This window comes from Lytechinus pictus, chromosome 1 (assembly GCF_037042905.1).
Source record: "Lytechinus pictus isolate F3 Inbred chromosome 1, Lp3.0, whole genome shotgun sequence".
NCBI classification, from domain to species: Eukaryota; Metazoa; Echinodermata; class Echinoidea; order Temnopleuroida; family Toxopneustidae; genus Lytechinus; species Lytechinus pictus.
The window spans coordinates 15,625,776-15,641,865 of record NC_087245.1 but is presented as its reverse complement, the minus strand read 5'-3'; the positions used below and the strand labels follow the sequence as shown (position 1 = coordinate 15,641,865).

General features: G+C 34.5%; 1 protein-coding gene across 1 annotated transcript in view; it reads left to right on the top strand.

Moving 5' to 3' along the window:
- Positions 1-16,090, top strand: part of LOC129258222 (MPN domain-containing protein-like) — a 24,433-nt gene extending 8,343 nt beyond the window's left edge. Inside the window, exons 4-13 of the mRNA XM_054896537.2 lie at positions 283-354; positions 897-1,083; positions 3,066-3,150; positions 5,019-5,115; positions 6,147-6,219; positions 7,183-7,428; positions 8,025-8,095; positions 9,015-9,104; positions 10,100-10,192; positions 11,063-16,090. Coding sequence (XP_054752512.2) covers positions 283-354; positions 897-1,083; positions 3,066-3,150; positions 5,019-5,115; positions 6,147-6,219; positions 7,183-7,428; positions 8,025-8,095; positions 9,015-9,104; positions 10,100-10,192; positions 11,063-11,140 — 1,092 coding nt within the window. The 3' untranslated portion in view covers positions 11,141-16,090. The remainder of the gene's footprint in view (positions 1-282; positions 355-896; positions 1,084-3,065; positions 3,151-5,018; positions 5,116-6,146; positions 6,220-7,182; positions 7,429-8,024; positions 8,096-9,014; positions 9,105-10,099; positions 10,193-11,062) is intronic.

The window sequence follows — 16,090 nt, the reverse complement described above, 5'->3', positions numbered from 1 at the left end:
CATGGACAATTGCACCACATTATATAATCATGATTATAAAAAGCATTTCTGTAGCTCTTATTGAAAATAGATAAATGCTTTACATATAAAAACTTCATTATTTAATTGAAATTAAAGATGCATGGTATCCACGAACTTACATGTAGTCTATGATAATCAGTTAAAAGTGTTGCAAAAAAAAAAAATTACTCAGTGTAATGAGAATGTACCCACTTGTTGGTAACAATCAATTTGTCTCAGATGTTATTAATTTTCAATTTTTTTATCTATTCATTTGAACAGGTTAAATACAATGGCAAGAAACTTGATGTTGTCAAGTCACAATGGTTTAGAAACATGAAGATTCCTTACTTGGTAAGAATAATATTTACTCAGTGAGTACATCAAATATTTATTGGATAAGTCTCTGTATAGTATGTTCAGTAGCCTTTGTAATTGATTGGATGATTAATGTGTTCAGTTTCTTTCTAAAGTTTGAGACTATGATAATTATTTTCCCCATTTCTTGATGAGTTTTGTTCACAATCGGTCAAGTGAATTTGCTCAAGTTAAAGACGAGCTTTCTTCTTCTTTTCTCCAAACTGAAATACTGACAAATAGCTAGTGCAATAAAGTTCATTTAAGTCTGTCAAACACTTCCTGTAACAATAGTGCAATAAAGAAAGCAGGACTGACCGAAAAAATATATATATAAAAAGAAAAACAATCTTATTGATCCCTTCAGAATTTCTTCAGCAAAACAAAGAGTTCATTTTGTGTGTACGATCCCAAGGATGTTTATTTAAATTGAGTTATTGTGTTGTATACATCTATTGGTTAGATAACAATTTATTCACCTCTCCAAGGCAATGTACATGTATGGTTTATGTATTTAATTTGTTAATTTTTATAAATAGGATGATGACAATGGATCCAATGACAACTCGAGCTTGCTGGAAAATGGTAACCAATCTCCTGGTCGGCCAGGTGATAGTGACGTCGATGAGGAGGTTTCAGAAGACAACAAACCCTGTCCACCGATGTCAAAGGTCACCAAAAATCGTAAGAGGAAACTTGGGGATGAAAATGATAATCATAGAATAGGTGGGTATTGTAACGTCCCTTGGATTTCCTTTTTTATTCATTCATAACTTTACCAAAGCTTTATGAAACGGCTTACCTTTGCCATTATTTCCATTCAATAATTGCATTGAGTAAAACCGATTGTTTTTTTCGTTAAGAAACTTCTAAATGTCATTTACAATTAAGAAATTACATTTTAATAAGTATACCAAATCAAATGGGATTTCTCATAGGGAATAATTTGATTGTTACTTGTCACTGAAGTAAAACTCCAAAAAAATTGTTTATTTTGCTGAAGTATTGATTTGAAACAATTTGGGGGCAGATCTCCCTTTGTTCTCTCCACACTCTTTTGCGAATTTGTGGGGGAAAAACTCAGGTAAAAATCGCGTAAAAATCTTGGGGTTTGAGCTACTATGAAATTTGACTCACACATTGGTATTGGGGTAAAGAAGGGCAAGACATATTTTTTTAGCATTTGTCAGAAATTGTGTTGCAATGGTAACCACATATTATGACCAAAAATCAAGGAAAAAACATTGTGGATCTAACTACTTTCCCAGGTTTTAGCCAGTGCTCATGGAAGTTGGCACAAATATTCATCTTGTGGTAAAGACATGCAAGATTCATTTTCTACATGTGTTGGAAATTGCATTACCATTGTAACAGCATAGGGTGGGAGGAATTAATCATTGTAGTGGAGTACTCCAGGCTGAAAATAATATGATCACAACAGATAAAGAAAAATCAGACAAATAAAAAACAGTGAAAATTTGATCAAAATCAGACAAGGAATAACGAAGTTATGACAACGATTTTTATTATATCAGTGAATTAGTTATATGCATGTCTTCATGAATATTCAATGGGCAAACTGATGATGTCATATCACCTCTTGTTCTTTTGTATTTTATATTACATGAAATTATCCTCCAAGAACTTTTAAAGAATATGGATTGACAACTGATTTAAAGCATTATTCATTGCTGCAACTTATTTTATTATAAGGGAGACATACACATGCATGTATGAAAATTTGAAATAAATATGATTTCATGTAATAACATAAGAAAAAAGAAAAGGAGGATGCGTCAGTCCACCTGCAATTAAAGGAGAATGAAATCTTTGGAACAAAATAGCTTGTGTGAGAACAGAAAAATCAAAGAAACAGATCAACGAAAGTTTGAGAAAAATCTGACAAATAATAAGAAAGTTATGAGCATTTGAATATTGCGATCACTAATGCTATGGAGATCCTCATATTGGCAATGCGACAAAGATGTGTGATGTCACTTGTGAACAACTCTCCCCATTACTTTAGTGTATATTTCACTTAAACTGCCTCTTTTTTCACATCTATCAGTAGAGCATATATTCTTTCTATAGGAGGGCACGTAATACAGATCTTTAAAGAATACATCATGGATAAAGAGTTTGTATCACCATAAGAAAAAGCAAAAAGAGACATTTTGGGGGTATTTTATAGTCCATCAAAGGGAAAGTTGTTCACATGTGACATCACACATCCTTGTTGCATTGCCAATGGGAGGATCTCCATAGCATTAGTGATTGCAATATTCAAATGCTCATAACTTTCTTATTATTTGTCAGATTTTTCTCAAACTTTCTTTGTTCTTATTCTTTGATTTTTCTGTTTCGACACAAGCCTACTATTTCCAAAGGTTTCATTCCCTTTTAATATTTATGACGATGTGCATATAACTATTTTCACAAAATATTGCTACACTTTGAAATTTGTTATTTGTTATCAGATTTTGATGAAATTATCAGCATTTTGCTCAGTGAAATTTACTCTATTTAAATACAATTATTTTCAGCCTGGAGTATCCCTTTCACTGATATTTTTAGTTTCTTTTACAAGTATTTTGTGGCTGCTATACATTAAAAAATATTACCTTAAAACTTGAATGAATTATTTGAGATAAATATGGGAAATTATATCATTCATATAATGTGCTTTCTTTCACATATTTTTCTTGAAGATCTTCAGAGGATGAAACTTGGCAGCAGCCCTCCTAATACCAAAGCCATTCCATATTCATCATTAGGAAAGAAAAGTGCAAATAAGTAAGTATATATGGTTATTGCCTTTGTGACAATTTGACCTGTAACATAGTCGTATCACACTCATTCATCATCCATTTGTATACTATTTATCTTGTTCATGACCATGAATTAAATGTCTCCATGACGATACATACAGTGTAGAGCACTATAACAGTAATTGCATATCTAGGCAACGTGCTGATATAAATGTCCCAATTTTCTGCATTAATCTTTACTTATATAATTGAATAACTCATCTATATAAATACTCTGTACTTTTGGGGTTAGTCATAATCCAAGCATCTGTTTCATGTTTGTTTTTATTATTATTATTGAAAACTAGAACAAGTTTGCTGCAATAATGAAATAAATAGATTGTAATTTTAGCTAATCTTGGGAGCTGGGCTGGGCTGGAACTTGGAGACCGGTGAACTGTGGGTATTTCCCCCTGGCCAAGCAGATCCAAGTTGCTTAAACAACAAAAATCAGAAGCTGTCATGTCTTAGAAAAACTACAAATAAACAACAAGATAATGTGAACCATTTACCTCCATGTGTGAACTGAGCTCAGACGTATTCCCAAATATTTTAAACTTAATCCTTAACCTGGATTTCAGCCACATCGAGCATCTGATACTGCTGTAATTTAGCTTTGATCTCAATGTCATTGTTTGAATTCTCAGTCACACTTCACTTTTGCTGTAATTTTGATATGATTTGAAGTAAGCGACTGAATTTATGCGAACAGGCGGGCAGGACTTTTAGTCGATAGTGTCAGCCCATATCAAAACTAGTATACGGCAGAGCGGAGTGAGGGTGTCTGATTGAGAATTTGAACGATGATATCGTTAAAGGTAAATTCCAGTTCTGGTAACGATCTCAAAATGACTTTTTACAGAATCTAATATAATGACCACCCAAGTGTCTGTTTGTATGAATAAAAAATATGTGCCAAAGGATTCTGGAAGAAATTGTGTAATTGCTGAGAAATAAGCAAAATAAGCGTGGATTCGGTCACTTCCGTCGGGTCTTTATTCCAGCAATAATAATACACTGTCCCACGTGTGCCTATCTGTGTTGGCGATCTTCAGTGTGATCGTATTTCAGCTTAGATTTTATGATTTCACAAAGTTCAGTTTATGTAACTGTACCAGATCTAGATCCACGATGATATAGTCATACTTAACCTTGGTTTTACAGACTTTCTCACGAAATTAGTGTTTTACTGCAACTACTGTAATTTAGCTTTAAGATCAAAGCCAAAATAAAGCCGTTCCTTATGCTTGATGTGGCTGGAAATCAGGTTTAGGATGGATTAGATGCTTGGGAATAAATTGGGACAAAAATTGAGGTAAAGTTAGTTTGCTAATATCACCAAGTGCGAAAGTGCCCTAGCACTGCAGATCGAAGGGTAGATAAAGGCAGCATAGCTACTGTAGCATGCGCCAAGCAAGGTCAGACTGTGATGCATCACTAGTGCTAGGAACAGTTGCAGCCGCAGTGTTTTGCTGTGACCCCAAAATCCAGGCCGTTCCAGAACCCGACAACAAATTTTGTTAAACCTTCCTGTTCGGATTCAAGCCGTGTTTTCCTTCCGAGCCCTAACATTGATATTAGCATCAGAAATTGATTTTTGTCTGTTTATAACTGGTATGCACTGTCCTAGGACACACATTTGAGCACAAATATCTTCTGTGCTTTGCAGAATTTAGCTACGGTGTGCCCATCTTGTTAATAGGTAATATCTGATGAACTATATTCACAAATGGAAAGACATTGATTTACAGAAATTTACTGTAACAAAATAGATGTAATACATTTTCTAAATGAGAATGGTAATGAATTTGTAAAGATTATCAGCAAGTCATTTCTTTATCTTGTGTTTTTCAGAGATCCACATAAATTGGTCAGATGTCTGTCTTTCAAAGAAATGGGCAAGCTCCAGCCTTTTACAGTCTCCATCACTACAAACTGTCTTCTTATTGTTGTAAGTTCTTTTTCTAAAACTGGAATTTTGTGAGATTTTTTTTTTTTTTTTTGGGGGGGGGGATAATAAGCCCAGTAACTCAAATACTAGCAATCAATTTTAAATTTCAACCAGTGACTCGGGTTATTTTATAGTGAGTATGTGAAACCACACATTCATGGAACTGCAAATTTTATTAGCTGTTCCAAATTTTTGGATCTATAGTCATTTTTGTGTTACACGTCATATGCAGTCCTACATTTGCCCCTGGGTTATTTCCTAACAGCTCTTCATCCAAAGATTTTAGGATAGGAGTTACCACGAGTTGTTGTTTTGTTTTTGTTTGTTTGGGGGGGGGGGGGTTTGGGGGGAGTTGTAGCATCTCTAGCGATTAGCTTCATTGTGTTTGAACTGCAGTTGAGTCAATGGCCCATATTCTGAACTAGGGTTTGATTTAAACTCTGGTCTAAAGTTGTAGAGAGCCAATTGTGTGACAGGTATCTCTAACAGTACAGGTTCAGTTTGTTAGCTCATTTGACACTCAAATCATTCATAACTGAGTTGAATAATTACTGATATAGTTATCCTCATTGTCAAAACATGAGGAAAGAGCCAAGTAAAGATGGGGAAAATATAATATAAATGCAACTTTGATATTTTGGCTTCCCATAATTTTAGCACGTAGATAGACAATGGCCTACTAGAGTTAAAGTGGACTTCAGAATACAAGCCAATATGTTTCGTCCAACTGGTAACCCTATGAGAGCCGACAAATCGTCTTGGTTAGGTAAATTATGTCCCTTTTATGTGGGGTTTGTATTCATAAAAAAGGATTCACCTTCAGTCATTGACAGTCTTTTGTTGCTGTAGGTAAATTCAATTCATTAAGCAATAAAAATGCATTTGGAGTCAGATATGTAGGATTTCAAAGTTATCTTAATACAAGATGTTTTGTAAATACTTTCAATGCTGTCACCTTTTCTCTTGACATCATCATATTGTTTGTGACATTGTTGTGTTTATTTTGTTTCTTTCGTCTCTCTATTTGGCAGGACTTCCATTGTCATCTCACCACTAGTGAGGTCATAGGTTATTTAGCTGGAAAGTGGGATCCAGAAACACAGCGTAAGTCTTATAACCGTGAAGGGTGTCGGAACAAGGGGCTATGTATTCTATATTCTGAACTTGCATTAGGAGGATGACAGCTATGGACCCAGGTTTATAAAAACTTGATTTTGCACCAAAATCAGTAATAAAGTAATTTACCAAGCTCTTGCATCTGCTCTGCAGAGTGCTCAATATGCTAATAATTATCAATATTTATATGACACCCAGATAGATCTTTGTGATTTGATTGGTTGTTTGATATCGTTCATTCAGCCCATTTTGCAATGACGTCATCATCCGTGCAATTTTGGATCCATTCATCGTGCAATTTTGGATCCATACGATTTTGTCCATTGCACTCACACAACGAGACTGCAGCTGCAGGCACCAGCAGTGCGCATGTTGTATACGTAACAATCGACAGACCGAACTCGCACTGCATGAGCATGTTTTGCATCAAAATTCATAAATTTCATATGAAAAAAAAATTGATTTTTAGGTGTCATGTAAACCAAATAATGAATGTTTGTTCATTCGTGCAATGGACAGAATACTTCATTCGGTGAAAGATGAAATAATGATCCATTCAACTCGGCTACGCCTCGTTGAATGGATCTTTTCATCTTTCACCTCATGAAGTATTCTGTCCATTGCACTCATAAACATTCATTATTTGTATATCTTTACCCGAATTTTACCCCAGCCACCATCCTGGTGCACAAGCATGGTAAGAGTGAATATCTTTTCCAGGTACTTTTACTTCACCTATTTTGAGTGAATGAAAATCCGGATGAATTTCTTACTGAATGAATTTAATGCCATGGCTTGCATTAGAACCTGAAACCCACTGATTGAGACAAAAAGCGAGAGTATATAACCACTGTACCACAATTCGTATTAATTTATTTGTGGTTTACTTGGGTCACTTTTTCTCCCTTTCTTTTTTTCATATGGAAATTTGAATTTTTCATGATTTCATAGATATGACCATTCTGCAGGCTTTCCCTTGCCGTTGTCGACTGGGTGAGAAGCAGAATGGTGCTAGCGTTGAGATGGAGATCCGTCAGTCGATGAACAGTAGAGGGCTCCAGCTCGTTGGTTGGTATCACAGTCATCCATGTAGCCCCGCCCACCCGTCACTAAGTGATATAGAATGTCAGATGAACTATCAACTCAAATTGAAAGGAGATGGGATGTCGTATCAACCTTGCCTGGCTTTTATCTGTGGTAGGTTCATCTCTCCTTGATGGTGATTTCAACATTTGTTACCATATTCATCACCAAGTTTGTACCATCACCACCATACTACCTACAGTTGGCAGTTAAGTAGTGAGATTAAATCATAAAAGTGAGCTCTTGATTGGCCTTCTAGAAACAATACATTACCCTTCAAGACAGAGACCATGACCTGGATGATATCAAGACACCCATGCTTCAAGTATCCCTAAATTACTGTTTTATTTATTTTATTTATGCATGTCCCATTGTCTAACTTGAACTTCTCTAAAAAAAATCGAAAGCTGAGTTGGAGTCACTTATTTATTTTCGGATGTCACTGGCTGAGAAATTAAGAAATTGTGAACATAGACTTTACTATTTTATACTTTACTTGTTGAACATGAGAATGGCCCTGCTTTTTAATACTGAACATACCTGGAAATTTAGTTGTCCACCAAAATTGGAACTTCCTTAAGCCATTGATAATTGAATGAATTTATTCAAATAGGCTATGTACAGGGAACCCCCAGGGTGTAGTATACAGTAACATGTTACTTTTTTTTAAAGAAGTGTTAATGTCGCATGTCTGTGTTTTGTTGCCACAGCTCCATATAACACACACAAGGCCATTAAAGACTCACAGTTGAAAGCTGTATGGGTTATGCCACCCGAAGAGGTAAGCACTAAGCGGGACCATCAGAAGTCATTGATTCAGTTGATTCAGCCAAAACTGTGTCAGTTCTCATGCCACGGTACACCATACAATGTATTCTTTTGTGGGCATATTTTGGTCTTGGAAAGGACCACCCAAACCTGATGTTTAGACAAGCGTGATCTTCGCTGATGTGGTTTACGGTACACCATGTGGAGTGTTATAGAAACAGTGGATAGAAGAAGAGAAGAAATGGATGGGCGAGAAAGTGGAGATTTGAGAGTAGAGTATTCTTTCTTGAAAGTAGTCCTGAAGAGGACTGTAAACCAGGAAAGATTGATGAGTTGAGAACAGCTTGAGTAGTAAAGCTGATGAGGAGATGCTGGCTTGAGTCGGGGAGTAGAGATGATGAGTAGTAGAGAGACTCGACGTTTCGGACAGGTTGACTGTCCGTCTTCAGGAGTGATCTTGTCGTCGCCAGGAATACATGATGTACAGGGAAACCCACTACACTCTTCTTCTTTACCATGGAAACCTTCAGAAGTTACATCAATTCTCATTTATAATGCCTATGTCACTTCAAAATGTTTTCTGAATTTATAAACTCTTGTACATACAATATTATTAAGTTAAATAATTAGTATGCTCTTCTGATTTTAACCACATCACAAAAATGTGTTGGTTTCCTGTAATATATTAAATTTCTCTAAAGTCAAAATACAATTTATGTTGTTCCTGTGCCTTAGTACTTGGGCAAATTTACTTGTTTTTATGGATTACTATCGGGCGTTTGCAAGAAACCTACATTCAGTTTTAAGTCAAGTTCAAGGAAAGAAGTCAAGTTCAAGGAAAGAAGTCAAGCAGTGTTGACATATACTTTTCTCAATCTGGTATTCAGTATTGACAATTTAGCAACCTTTTTCTCACTTGTTATTCCTACCAGGAGAAAGCCAGTCTGTACGGTATGCCGATGGACATGACTTTCACAAGACAACAGGATATATTCCTCACTCAAGAAGTATTAGCTGAGATGGTAAGATTGCCAAGGGCAGTGCTCAGTATATCATTTTATTTGAAATTGACTATTTTTGTGTGTTTCCCATTAGCTGCTTAAATACTGAGTCCAGCTTTTATGAGACTTCAAAATGAATGAACACAGTTCTTTAGTTTTAGTCAGTGAGTAGAAAAAAATATAAGGTAGAACTAACATACTTTAAACTGTTTTATCAAGATGAATTAATAAACAAAGGAGAGGTGAGAATTGGATAAACCTATGACAAGTTTTCAGACTAACATTGTCCAGGAGAATCCAAATTAATTCTATTTAATTTCTTGTTCTATTTCCTTTCAGTTATTGTTCATCTGTATATTCCTTTCATTGAAGGGCCATGAGTACTGAAAGGTGAACCTGTGTGCTATATAAGTAGCCACTATTATGAAAGACATGGACACACCAAAATTCCTTTTTGTTTGTAATTCATGTATTAAAAAAAGTTTTAAACATTGTTAATGGCTAGGGTTCAATTTCCATAGTTAAAGTACAATTTGACAGTTTCGAATTGCTTCTAAAATAAAGTGAAAATAACTTGAAATCATGTGTTAAATATCTGATGATCTCACACACATGTCTTTATATTGAAGGCAGATTTTCAGATCATTGATTTTGTTGTTTGGTATTTGTTTTGCTGTCAACTATTTAATGATTAGCTTAAAAATAGAGTGTGTAGTCTCTTTGTATCAGTGTTACTATTTTTGTACAGGTTTGATCTTCTATCCAATGTTAACTTCATAAAGAATATCCTAAACTTATCAAAAGAGAGTTTTGAAATATCCATATCCAGCATGCTTATTCATATCAAATAGTTAAAACCCCCCAAATGTAATCATAAGACCAGCAGTAGAAAAAAAAACTTTGCTGTATGACTTGGGTGTGCTGCTTGATCAAAAGGGTATGACATTTCCTACTTCTTACTTTTCCTTTGTAAAATTGTATTGTATTTTGCTTTCAAAACACCCCTCCGTTTTCAGAAATACCTAGTGGAATATTATAAGGACAGTTCTGATATGGTGCTTTTGAATGAAACATGGTTTGAGACAGACACCTTTCTGGACAAAATGAAGGTTAGTATATGAATGTGACTGCCCAGCTTTACCCTAAAGCCGCTGGGGGGGGGGGGCAACCATTCTGCTGTGCTAAATTTTTTGAATGCGCTGCTAGCTGAATTTTTACTTTGAAGTCTTGCCCATCTTTTGAGACCAAATTTACGATGCCTGGGTATATGGTTCGAAAATTACGCAACATTACGTACATGTAAGTGCATGTCGGACCCAAAATTGCTCTAAAACGTGATTTTGTGTACAAAGTCAATGTAAATTGACTTTTCTCATCTTATTCATAAAGATATTATTATTTTTACCTTCACCAGCTGAAATTAATTGATTGTAGCATAATTATGCTTTAAAAAGGCTCTGCAATAAATTTAGTAAAAAAAACAAGGAAAAACAAAAGTTCAAAAAGCATAGAAATACATAAGAAATTCATAAAACAATAAATTATATAAGAAATTCATTTTCAAACCAGGATTTTTCATTTGTAATTGGTATAAAGAATATGTACACCCAGAATTAGCATTCTATGAGTTTTTATACTGAATTATAGCAAAAAGTATGATTTACGCATAAATTAGCATGATTAATTCATATACAAAAAATTTTGACGATTTCGGAAAAAAAGATAACATCCCACAAAATTATCATGCCAATTTTCATGGCGTTTGCGCCATGGTAGAGTCAAGAGATTCTGTTGCTCTCCTGGTCCACCAACTTTCGACAAAAGCCTCTCAGCTCTCCATTGTGATTTGACTTGCATTTTCAAACGAATTGGTGCATTGTAGAGAGTTTCTCCGTAGTAAATGTAAAAAGTTCGGAATAGTTGAATTCAGTAGCCAATGAGTTGATTGTCTTGTGTTTTTCCCTACCTTGCCTCTTTAGGGATCACTCTCCAAGAAGTTTCCCAAGGACAGATCAGACAAGAGGTTGCTGGATTTCATTGACAGCATTCTCACATAGCAAATCTGGACAGGATACAATACAATCTTTCTCTACACAGTCCAAGTCAGTATAGTGTATGAATCATAAGAGTACTATTTTTGATGAAATGTATATTTCAGGTTTGTCAAAGGAATATTTGAGAAAAGGGTTGATAAAGCAAAAGCCAAGGCATGTTTGGGTCTGGGGGTTCATATGTAAGCTTTAATCCCATCCTCGATGTTATGTCAAGTGTAGAGCTATCAGACTGAGTTCATCTGTAGAAGAATTTGTCAAGTCCTATCTGCATGTGATGTGTAAGACCTTTGACTACTCTCATGATTGTATGTTTCAAGACAATTGATATACCATCAGAAACATGCTTGAATTTTATTTTCTATCTCAGCTATTAATAAAACAATATAAAATCTGCACTAAAATAGGGAATAGGAATGTTTCAAGAAACAGGCATTTCCATATTTTTTTGTGTGTGGTATAATGAGTGCACAAATATAAATCCATACAAAACATGCAGCTGATTTTGCATGTGAATATGTCGTTCTGATTGAGGATGATTACTAAGAGTTTATTGCATTGCAATGATGTGTAAGGTAGCTGGGTAAGATAAATTAATTACATGAAAGTTGCTTGGTCTTGATGAAAGGCAGTGCGGTAGTGTGACTCCTGCAGAGAAGACTGCTTTGGTAGTGGATCAGCACATAAAAATCTATAAATTGCTCAACTGCTCTGTTCACGCATTGAAATCATTCCACATTTGAAACAGACCCACTTATTTTACAACTGCACCAGGTTTGCCCTCTCCCAATATCTTGGTTCCCAACTCCATGGATTGACTCATTGTATTCATTAATTTCAATGATATAAAAATGGACAAATCAGGTTGTATCTTTGTGTTATGTCCTAATTATTAATTGTCTCCATAGCTAGACACATATTACAGTACAGAATACTAATGAAATGGTGCAAGATACATGTATGATGAGAGTAGCAGATTTTATAATTTGTATTGAAATGAGACTTTGAGAAAAGTCAGAAAGAGATATTTGTCTGAAATACCTAATGAAGCAGAAATTAAGAGTAACTTATGAAGGATGTATCATGGTAGTAATATGTATATGGTGTAAGATATTATGTAAATATGGAGTATATTGAAACCATTCATCTATTCTAATAGTTGTGAAGTGTGTGTCTTTTAGAAATTGTACTAATTTTTTGATGTTTCATATCTAATTGTTGATTCCATTCCAAGTTGCCTTTGTAACAAAAGAATAAATCTATTTATCTTCCTAGATGCGATATTTTCACCACCATTTCAAGCACTAAGTGCAACATTTTTAGAGATCAAAGATTCATCTGTATACATGTGGGCGCGTCGTGGTCTAGTGGTTCTGACTCTCGCCTTTCAAACAGGGTCGTGGGTTCGAATCCTGGCCGTGGCGTGTTTTCCTTCAGCAAGAAATTTATCCACACTGTGCTGCACTCAACCCAGGTGAGGTAAATGGGTACCGGCAGGAAATAATTCCTCAAAAAGCTGTGTGCACCTGAATCGGTAGCCTAGCTTAGCCGGGTAATAATAATAGCAGGGCCCGCTGGGAGAACAGTTTTTGGAACTGAAGTGGCTACCCTGGGTAAATATACCGTTATTATTATCATTATTATTATTATAATACATGCATTGATTTAATATTTAATTGAGACATCAAACCATTTTGCATGTACGTGTAATTGTAAAATCACTGTTTATCTAGATGCTCAGGCTACCTGTTGAGGCAATATTTCTAACAGTTCTATTTCAGTAGTAATACAGTTCACCTGGTTGCTTGATATGCAGGAGAGTCTGCCAAATTCAATTCTCTTGGAACCACAGCAGTCTGTTTGACTTAGACAAGTGAAATTTGACTTAGAAGTGGTAAATAACGTATGGCACATTCTGGTCTGAAGAATTTATTCCACTCGGGTGATTACTTGACCTTATGAAGGTTGACTTGCTGACTCTATATTATTGACAGGCATATGAAATATGATATATTGTTGAAGAACATGAGGGTTTTGCAATGTGTCAGACCACAAAACCACTTCAAACTGCAAAAGTCCTTTTGAAAAATACATCATACAACTCGGATATCATCCCCATTATCCTACTTACCAAAGCCTAGGGGAAAGGGTCTTGAAACTTTTTTGGCATTTTCTAGAGAAAAAAATATTACTGAATATGAATATGGTTTGATAATTATTTACTGGGGATTTATTGCCTTATTTTGGTATAACAGAATGGGATGATCAATAGCCCAATTATACAGCCCTAGTTGCTTACAATAAAGTCAAGTAGCAATTGTAGCTATGATTACTCTGCCTTTGTTCAGATACACCTTACTTCTGTGAAGTACATGTAAATTCTATCTGGATCCCAACTTACAAAGAGATGTTATTGATCCAATCAATTTTGACTGGAAAGTCTGAGAGATCATTGTATTGAATGATCATGTCTATTCAAGGTTTTCTTCTTTTTTAAACTAATACATGTTCTTTTTTTTTTACCAATTAACCTGTTCATTTTTGTTCATAATGGGATGGTGTGATTGTGTGAACACATTATGACACAAATTGTTTTCTATAGTTGAGATTGATTGAGTAGATCCTTTCCAATTAACCTTTTGTTTGAAGTCTTCAGTTTCACATAGAGTTAAGTGTGACTCAATTGCATTTGAATTTCTAAATGTGTGCAGTTTCATTGAGCTACATAATTAAGCTTTTAGTCAAAAATCATCCATCCATTAATCCATCATATATAATGAATGGTACCTGATCTGGCTATTTTGTATTTTGTACTTTTGCAGAAAGCAATCATTCTCAGGCCTTTATATGCATCAGATTATTAGAACTGAATAAATTTGTAGGTAATGATCAGTTTCTGTAATTCATCTCATTGTGCATTTGACTGTATTCATTTGCAATATCATATTGTCAGTACATTTTTTTCTGTAATTCACATAATTGCGCATTTGACTATTTATTTTCAATATCATATCAAAGTACAAAATTAATATTTTTCAACCTAACGCAGCATACCAATAAGAAGTGTCCTATTTGATTGTTTAATGTGAAATGGGAATATTAGAAGGGAAACAGTTATGAGTGTGATCAAAAGTGGCTTTTCATTTTGGTGTGCTAACTCAAATATGGCTCGACAAAAGAGATTCCATCTGCTGTAAGACCTTGAGGAAATTGAGCCGAGTGCTGTGAACCAGAATCAGAACTAATAATGCCATACAATTGGGGAATGTCATAAAACTGAATGTTTTATGTAGTTTACGTTGTACAATACTCTCATACAATATACAGTACTTCATGAATGTAATGATAGCTGGACTTATACCTAGGGTACTTTTTGCCAGATGATACCAAGCACAACTATTATTACCCCATATGTAGCTCTATCTATCCCCTTGTCTGTATGATCTGCACCCATTAACATACATTTTGTACACAGTTTGCCATAGATGTACAACTATGCTTACTAGTATTGTACAGTTAATTGTAGATTTTATGTTAATATTACAGGGCCTTGATTACTTGGTGTCTTAACGTTGAGTTTCAAACTTTCTGATCAATTCATTCTACCTTGAATCTTTAGTGTGTGATTTATCCAAACATTCATTTGTTTTCTGACTATGTATTCATCAAACTTGATTGCCATTCAAATGTCAGTTTACCTAAATGCTTTTTTTCAGTGCATAGGGATCAAGTTTTTTTTTATTGAAAAAAGAATTGTATCAAAAATAAACAAATGAAAATAAATTTAACAACCTAGTATGCATTGCATGTTGAGAAAGCTTTCTCGATATAAAGAGCAAGCTATGATTCAATATGTAGGAAAAATGCCATGTGAGTGAGTGGGTCATAAATATATGGCATGATGGGTAGATATCATAGAAGGGGGTAACCATACCTGGTGTAATTTTCCTTATGAGGATTACTTTCTTGGGGTAATTTGGAGTCCCAAGTTTCCTAAAATGTAAATTCTTTTTTTTTTTTCAATGTTCTTTCTTACCCTCAAAGTTTGTGGCCTTCGGTGATATGTACGAAAAATTTATATAGTAAAGCAATGGTAATCAGTGAAAATCTAAAAAAAGTTGTTTCCATCATATATAAGCTATCGTCCTTGCAGTTGTTGTCCTTGAGGGATTACTGTGATTTTCGTTTTGATCATTTGAAGGGGGACGTTGTAATTGTTTAGGACAGTTTTCTTATTTTTCCAATGGGTGATTTTGTCATTTGGTAAATTTTCCTTACATTTACATTACCTCACACCCACTCTCATTGTCTGAACAAGTACTAGTAAACTATGTAATTCTGGTTCATACTTTAATTTTCACAAGGAACCGGGCTACTTTGAAGCTTTTCAGCCATGATTTAATGTGTATTCATGATTGTGAACAGTATTTACCTTCCATATTCAAGAACCGATGTCATAACCCAAGTAGAAATGATTGTATGATTACTAGCAAATTTCATATTCTACACCAGCATGTTTAAAAGTAATATCACACTGTTTCTTTTTATTCATGAAAGTATATTTCTCCCGATCATGGTTATGCCAAAGATTTTCTGTTAAAGTTCCATGTCGGAAGAATAAAGATAAATGAATTTGTCGTGAGTAATGAAGATATCATTACAACTATGAAACAAGGTTAAGTCTGTAAACATCTAATAGTAATATGCTTTCAATTTGTGAAAAGTGATGTGTCTTGTTGACTAAAAATATATTTTTCTTTCTGTCATTCCGTTTTCTTATGGATTGATCTCTTTTTTTTTCAGAGTGATTTTGTAAACTTCTCAAGTTGTGTAATTTGTATATTTTGTATGAATATTAATGCATTCCATTGAAATTACTGTCAAACAGTACTAAATTTTGAATTTTGTGTGTTTCTATGCAAAGGATGTTTAAAAAATAAAGATGTCAAACTTCTA